The sequence below is a fragment of the Oncorhynchus kisutch genome, linkage group LG20 (assembly GCF_002021735.2).
Source record: "Oncorhynchus kisutch isolate 150728-3 linkage group LG20, Okis_V2, whole genome shotgun sequence".
Classification (NCBI taxonomy): Eukaryota; Metazoa; Chordata; class Actinopteri; order Salmoniformes; family Salmonidae; genus Oncorhynchus; species Oncorhynchus kisutch.
In genome coordinates, this window is record NC_034193.2 from 51,706,036 (window position 1) to 51,714,217 (window position 8,182).

The 8,182-nt window shown below is 50.5% G+C and overlaps 1 protein-coding gene across 2 annotated transcripts in view; it reads left to right on the top strand.

Moving 5' to 3' along the window:
- Positions 1–7,463, top strand: part of LOC109876407 (structure-specific endonuclease subunit SLX4-like) — a 7,976-nt gene extending 513 nt beyond the window's left edge. The window contains exons 1-10 of one of the 2 annotated variants that reach the window (XM_031799736.1): positions 1–675; positions 790–1,012; positions 1,332–1,550; positions 1,876–2,132; positions 2,369–2,667; positions 2,812–3,076; positions 4,342–4,517; positions 4,764–4,910; positions 5,045–5,214; positions 5,423–7,463. The exon at positions 1–675 is cut by the window's left edge and continues 513 nt beyond it. In XM_031799736.1, the coding sequence (XP_031655596.1) occupies positions 153–675; positions 790–1,012; positions 1,332–1,550; positions 1,876–2,132; positions 2,369–2,667; positions 2,812–3,076; positions 4,342–4,517; positions 4,764–4,910; positions 5,045–5,214; positions 5,423–6,344 (3,201 nt within the window). In that variant the 5' untranslated portion in view covers positions 1–152 and the 3' untranslated portion in view covers positions 6,345–7,463. Of the gene's footprint in view, positions 676–789; positions 1,013–1,331; positions 1,551–1,875; positions 2,142–2,368; positions 2,668–2,811; positions 3,077–4,341; positions 4,518–4,763; positions 4,911–5,044; positions 5,215–5,422 lie in introns of both variants that reach the window. The other variant, XM_031799735.1, reaches the window with a different exon arrangement.
- The last annotated feature ends 719 nt before the right edge of the window (positions 7,464–8,182 follow it).

Genomic DNA, 8,182 nt, shown 5'->3' on the forward strand with positions numbered 1-8,182 from the left:
GATATTTCACAAATGCCACCTCACATTTTTAGCTAGCTAGCAGCATTAACCTCCATGGCTCTCAGTCCCGAGAGGCTATCGTTAGCTACTATCAAAACAATACATCTGGCTATTTAGTGGCGCAAGAAGCAGACCACAAACAGTCAAACACAATGGACGACTCTGATCAAGACTTCGTGGACCTCTGCTCTAAGTTGCTCAAACGAGTCCGCAGAAAAGCAGGCGTAACCGAGAAGAGAAGTGTTGCAGAGCCCTCGTCCCAGGACACGGTGAAAGACATACCCACCAAAAGGGTGACGAGTAGGAGGAAGAAGAAAGATGTTGGCCCAAGTTCAAAGGGAGCTTTGGGTAACAACTCTGAACACGTTTCCTCCATCTCTACCACTTGTGATGAACCAAACCGACTTCCCTCCAATACAGACAAATCTAAACAAGCAGTGGTCAATGGCGGTATGGAACTTGGTGTAGGAGAGAATGGGTCATCAGTGGCTGTGGATGTTGCTGGGTCTCAACCTGAGGATAGGGGAATGGGGGTGAAGGAGAAAGTGCTACACAGGATGCAGCAGTTCAAGAGAGTCAATCCACAGAAGCTGGTGCATGGTGAGAGGAATCAGCCTGCAGCAACAGGGAGTGGAAGTGACAGTGCTGCTCCCCATCCACTGCCAGATAATGAAGGTGAGATCCATCACTGTGTCTTTACTCTAGATTCTATGGTGTGTATTTTCATTTGTGTGTACACTCAATGGCATGCTAATTACCTTTCTCTCCACCTCTGCCCTTCCTGTTCAGTTCCATCCACCTCCGCCTCTTCTCCCCTACCACTGGACCCCCAGGTGGATGACTCGGATGAGGCCCTGGCCCTGCGTCTACAGGAGGAGCTGGACAGGGAGGCCCAGGCTGTGGCCCAGGGTAGTGTAGTGGACCTGGAGCAGGGAGGCCTGTTCTTCTGTCAGCTCTGCCAGAAAGACCTGTCTGCCATGAGCCCCACAGGACGCACCCAACACATCAACAGGTAGGGACGACTGGAGCTGGACACACTGGACACTTGCTCTCTCTCACCCATCTAACTCCAGAATCTGTCTGTTACTAGAACAGTCAATGACTCCAAAGAGCCAATTATAATTCCAGATTCTCTCTGACTCCAAGGAAGATACTGCCTCATTTCCTTTCCTGATCTTGAGGAACTGGATAGGTGAAATCAAGTAATCTTGTGGCTTCTGATGTTTAGCCTTCAACAATCCAGTGTTTTCAGATCAGTGCAGATGAAGGAAAGGAGACAAGGAAAATAAACCAGTTTACTTTATTGGGACACCCCATGTCCCCTTATCCAGGTGTCTAGACGAGAGTGAGGACAGTGCTGCCCCCGCCCCTCCTCCCGCTCCCAGCGTCCCAGAATGCCCCATCTGTGGTAAACGGTTCAAGTCCCAGATGAGTCGCGCGGCCCACCTCAAGCGTTGCTCCTCCACGATGGGCGTGGCTCCTGCCGAGCTGCTGCAGGCTGTACAGAGACAAGTTGCAGAGGGCCTGACTGACAGCACCGCCAACCAACCGTGAGTCACCCTGGTCTGATTGGTCCCGCCCCTTTGAACCATCAACCAACCCAAACAACTTGACTGCTATTACTGTACATTAAATTGATAACTTTGATGTTAGAAGCATTGAGTCGTGTTCAGGAGGGTGCAACATACTGAACATTGCTGATAGAAGTGTACTTGATAGAGCTAACGTTGTGCCCTACTGAACTGCCCCTGTATGATGCTTTTGGGGCTGTTCTGTCCCACCTAGAGAAAGAATGTAGGAGAAACACTGCGTTGTTCAAATGCTGGAGGACAACTATTCTATTCCACCCGTGAATAACCCTCTCCTCTCCCCCAGTCCGCAGGCCGGAGGTTCCAAGCGTAAAGGCTCCACGGACCCCAGCCTCCCGGGTAGGAAGAAGCCCAGAAAGAAGCCCCGTGGCCTGGATGAAGACACCATGGTGGCCATGGCCCTGTCCCACTCCCTACTGGAGCAGGAGAACGAGATGGAGCGGGAGATGCAGAGAGAGTTACAGAGGGAGAGAGGTGGTCAGCAGCTCCCAGTCATCCTCCCTCACATTTCTCTGTCACCATTGAAGTGGAAAGCTGAACCAAGTAAGACGAGTAAGTCACTATCTTGACTTAACCTACGTATTGTTTGGGCAATGCATTATGCTATGATTATAAGGATGCATTTGCTGTGATAAAAAACAATTTCCCTTTATTATGTAAAACAGGAGCTAACTATACTAAATGCACTGATATGAAACTATACATGTATAAACATATTGATGTTTATATTATATCATTAATATCATAGCCGAGTCCTTTTGTCTTGACCCCTCCCCCAGGTAAGGGGCGTGGCAAGAGGAAAAAGGGTGCACCCCCTCGCCCCCCTCCCCTCCTCCTGGTCCAGGACTCGGAGACAGCCCTGAGGCGACTACAGGAGCGTGTGGCTGGCCTCCTCCTCCGTACCCGCGCCCCCTCGCCTCCCACCCCCACACGCTGCCCCAGCTCCCTGCCCTCCTGCAGAACGGGTGCTGGCCCCCTCTGGCAGAAGAGTGCGCTGCGGGACGGAGGGCCGAAGGTCATCTCTGAGTTCTACACCCCAGAGCTCAGAGAATTTCTACAGCCTTGGGTGTCTGTAAAGGTGAGAGCCCATGTGCGTGTGTTACTCATACTTTCACATCTTTGCTTCTAATACTCTGATTTGTGTTAAAAGTATGAGTGTATCTTGATTCGTAGTCTTTTCATTCACACTTTCATTTATTTCACTCAATTTGTCTTCTTCTAGATGGATATGGTGTTTCCCACCAAGGCCATGCCTGGATCCTCCACCAACCTTTCCTCAACAGAAAGCATCTCTATGACCAAGCAATCTGTCCCTTCCTCCCAACAACCAGTCTCCTCCACCCAGGCAGCCCCCTCTTCGCTCCCTTCCACCCCAGGGACAGGGCACCTTCCAGTGGGCAGCCAGACTCTGTGTGACCTGATGGAGCTGGCTGATGAGGGAATGACCCTCACACAGTGGGGCTATTCTACCCCAGGAGCTGCCAGAGGTGAGAGCTACTCCTGGGAGAGCTGTTATATACAGGGAAACACACAGGGGGAAGAATGTGCACAAAACACAAAGACATTGACATGTAAAAGTGTAGGACTAATACAAGCATATCATAGTCTTCAGTCTGACTCCATTACCATGTGAATGCTATAGGTAGAAAAGTGTATCCGTGGATCTAGTCAAGGTAGCGAGCCTTGTATCACCACTCAGAATACTATAAGTTACATGTCCAAGATGACCCTTATTGAGTTATTCAGAGGCTCTGAGAGACAGCTAATATCTTGCGATCAATGTCCTAGCATTAAATGATTGATTTAACCTCAGCTCAGAGCTGCACAGTTAGAGGCCAAGCACATCTGCTGTGTGTAGTATGAATAACATTTACCATTAGACCATACATCTAATAACACGAGGAATGTTCCTCAGAAATATGACAACTGCCGTTCTTATCCATCTAAAAGTAATCTCATTTATTACACTTGTGCAATTAGAATACAATTATGAAATGCTACATACCAGAAGTCTTCAATGTCAAAAGATACAAAATATGTAAAAGTCTAAATGTTTAAAAGACCCACTATGGTGTAACAGAACGCTACACCAGGAGATTGGTTTCCAATGACTCCGTGAACCAGGTTTCCACCCATCTTTTATTCTCCCCTGAGCTCCAGGTCTCAGAATCTCTCCTCGTCTAATTAACGTCACGGAGTTCGGCTAAAACAAAATTCATTCAAATAACTCACAAACTCCAGAACCTCCCTTATCTGAATGATAAGAGCTCACATCTGGTCGCTCCCTCTATGAACAGAGAAGAATAACACAGTAACAATGAATCCATAGCACTTACAGTACAATGAAACATATCAACATTCACAACACTTTATGAACTCTTGAATCAATCCAAACACGACAATGTAATTCACAGAGTAACATTCATTTCAAGTTATCTGTCTTCACACCCCCGACGGTGTCCGTGCTCCCAGGGTTCTATGGGAACGTCCCGCCACGGATAAGGTGTGTTTGTCTTCTGCGTTCTGTCATATGGTCAGCCATAAATTGTGATGGATTCCTCAGTCTGGGCCTCGGTGCCTGCGAGTCGCTAGACGCATCTTCATCGCTGGTCACGTTCTCACTCCCTGTTTTTCCACTCCAGACACAGGATGTATATACACGCTCACAGACATGCAGATTAACACACACAGCATCCCTGAAAGTCAAACCTACTGTACCTCTAACGTTGTTAATCTTCCCTCGCGCCCTCAGACAAAGAGAACACTGCTACAGACTTCCACCTGAGTGGCTTTGTTCCTGAGAGCACAGACGAACCCCCTGACCTGTGTCTCAGTGGCTTCATCCCAGAGAGCAGTAGAAACACTGAAAGCCATCAGATGAGATCTCTTCCTCAAAGCAGAAATACCAACAGGAGCAGCCAGAAATCAGTAAGGGACCTTTTTTAGAAGTCTTCCACTCTATTGTATACATTTTAATAACTAGACCTTGATTAGCTGAGTGCAGTGTGTTAGAGTAGGGTTGGAGCAAAATGCTACACACACCCAGTAGCTCTCCAGAAAGAGGGTTGGCCACACCTGGGCTAATATAATCACCATCTCATCATAACTCTGTTGGACTCTTGTTGCCTGATCATTGCTCTGTGCTGGTAGCCATTGTCCGTCTCTGACCCATAGGTGGCGCTGTCCAGGCTGGCCTCAGACCTCACCAGTATGGTGAACAACCCCCAGTTCAGTGATGTCCAGCTACAGGTGGACAGTGGGGAGGTGTACTTCACCCATTCATTCATGCTGTATGCTCGCTGCCCCCTGCTGGTGCAGATGGTGAGTGGCACCTGTGGATTTTGCCTCGTTGTATTTGCTTGTATGGTTCTCCTTTGAAACCATGAATATTTACAGTTGAATTTCATTTGTTTTCTATCGCTCCTTCTCTCATTCCATCCCTCTCTCTCCCCCAGGTCCATGACAGTGGATTCTGGGTGCAGGAGGACGGCATGCCCTCAGCCCAAAGGGTGTTGTTGGGTGAGGTACCAGGCCAGGCGGTGTATACCCTGCTCCAGTACCTCTACACAGCCCACTGCCCCCTCACACACACCCTGCTGCCACACGTTCAGGAGCTGGCAGCCAGGTAAAGTCTGACTCAACACCTCCGCCTGGATGGCTGGTGTTTAAGTGATATGACTTAATCTTTGTAACAGAAAGTATTACAAAATTCTCAGGTAAAGGGTGAGTTAGAATGAACCAAAAAACATATTGTTCTTTATCCCCCTTCCCCTCTTGCTTTCTATCTCTCTTTCTATAAAACTCCTTCTTTCTCTCTGTTTTCTCCTCATCAGGTTCAACCTGGAGGAGCTGCAGCAGCTGTGCCAGCTCTACCCAGCTCAGACAGACCTCCACAGAGGTGTAGAGGGACAGGGGGATCAGTGGGGAGACTACCCAGCCCAGGAGCACCAATCTGGGGGAGAGGAGGAGCACCAAGACCAGGTCTTCATGGAGCTCCTCCGCTCCATGTGGAATGAAGAAGAGGTTGAGGAAGATGAGGACAGAGGAGAGGAAGGAGGGATTGCGATGGAGGAGGAGGGGCGAGGGGATGGCGTGACGATAGAAGATGGAGAGACGAACGAAGAAAGGGTGAACGAAGAAGAGATGGAGGAGATATATGAGTTTGCTGCCACTCAGAGAAAGAGGGATGAAGGAAAAGAGAGCGAAAAGGAAGAATCAGAGGAGGAGGGAGGAGTGACATTTTTCACAGAGACAGAAGAAGAGCAGGAGGCTCCAATCCAAGCTCAGTCATTGGCTGAACACTCAGATACGGGTGAATTAACATGCATGATGTCCCCTCAAACAAAACCTCCCAGTTTAGAGGCAGACATGGCTATTGGTGACATCGACACAGACCAGGGGAATCCAAATAGGATAAAAGCTGATCTCAACAAATCAGAAGGTAGAGATCTAGAACGTTCTAGAACAGCCACCGTGGAGTCAGACAGAACAAAACAATTTGAATCAAACGTCACAAGCTCAAGAAGTGTTGGAGAGGTATCAACAACAAAAAGCCTCCACTCCAGTCCGATTGACTATCAAGAACTAAACGCTAGTTTAGACCGTAGCTACAGCCGCCTCTTCTCTGACTCTTGGGGGTCTATGAGACGCAGGAGGAGCCCCACACCTCCCCACCAACACAACCATCCTGCCACTCCCAACCCCACAGGGCTATCCAGAAACCCTCCTGCTCCCAGCCCCCCAGGACCATGGTAGTGGAGGGTGCGAGACAGCCAGAACTCACCTCCCCACCCCCACCGTCCTCCTGCTCCCAGCCCACAAGGGTGAGGGTCGATGGGAGTACGAGACAGACAGCGATCCCTACCCTCCAGTACTCAGCCATTGAAATCATTGACCTCTCCATCAGTCCTCCTCTGGTCCCTGGTGTATCCGCCCTACCTGTTCCTGGTTTGTCCCCAGGGGAAGTGACTGACACCGGGGCACGAGTTAGGACGAAGGGAGTGGTGGGAAGAGGGAAGGTTCCTGTGTGTAAGGAGATACTCCAAGAGAAGGTACCGTCTAGTCCAGAGGACTTAAAGAGAGAGAGTTATGGTCCATATAGTATTTCTGTACCCGTCTCTCCTCCTCACAGTACCAAAGAAGAACCTGAGCTTATAGTTCTGTCTGACTCTAGTGAAGAGATGGAGGTAGGGGATCTAGGACCTACCAGCCCCTCTCCACCACCCCCTACTCGTCTCTCCCAGAACCACCAAGGCTACACCCGAATCACAACTCAATCCAACACAGAACCCAAGAAACCCACCTCGATAACCCAATCTGACACAGAACCTAAGAAATCCAGCTCGAAGGAGAAAGAGACTATTGGTGGTTTTGTGAGGGATCCTTCTGTCTCACCTTCCGATCAAGGCTTAGATCCAGATCCTCCAGGTTCTAACCCTGGTTCTGCTGGTTCTACTAGTCTCATGGACTGTTCTGCAGAGATGTCTTGGCTCATCCCGGCCACTCCGCCCCTGCCGTCCAGGAGGACGAGCTCTACCCAGACCTTTAGTAGCATGCGTCGCACTCAGCTCTTTCCTAAGGCCAACTCTTCTTCCTCCTCTTCTGCAGCGTCAGTTTTCTCCTCTCCCACCCTCCCTTTCAGGCCTAGCCGCCAGACCTCACACCCACCCAGGGTTTCTACACATTCTGCCCAGACAGAGTCATCTATTTCTAGGCAGAAATCAGACAGCAGAGGGCTTCGGCACTCCAGCTTGGGTCTCGACCATGACGACCTCTCTTCCCAGAAATACAACAGTGGTTTTGGATCCACAGTCCCCTCCAAGTCCCAACCAAAACGCTCCTGCCTACCCCGCCTGACCCCCTCTCTCTCCGTCATCCCCCACCAGACCCCTCCACCAAGGGTACTCCTCTCCACAACGTCCCCCAGCCATACAGCTCCACTCCCCTTTATTCAGATCTACCCAAGCCCTCTGCTCCGTCTCTGGCCTCCCCTCTTCTGAGAGACGGGGAGGGGGACAACGGAACCAGGCAGAGAGGGAGGGGGCTGGGGATCTCTGGGAGCCCATGGAAGAGAGGGGGAGAGGGGTCTCTGGGCCTATCCCTCTCGGACCCACATAAGGACTCCCTTACCCAACCGAGAGAGAACAGCGGCTCCCCCGGACAACGCCGACCATCCAGTGAGTCTAAATACTTCCACAGCCCAGGAGATAGCGAGACGGGGGGAGAGAAAGAGAGGGGGGTGAGAGAGGAATCGGATGAGATTATGAAAATGGAGGAACTGGAAAGGAGTATAGTGAAAGAGGAAGAGCAGGAGGAAGAGATGGGAGAAGACATGGAGAGGTCCAGTACAGCTTTCAGCAGAGCTTCCTCGGGATGGACGAGCCACCCCATGGCCTTCGATGACTCCTGGGGCCTAAACGCAGGAGGAGGGGACACGGACGGAGAACGATCCCAGGCAGTGTGCTTCAGTCTGAGGCTACAGAGCAGCGGCGGTGGAGCTAGTCCTCCAAGACAGGGCGGAGAGATGGAGAGATAACAGGAAACATCCTCTACTTTTACCCCCTCCTCTTCCTAAAGCCTACTCCACCCCCCTC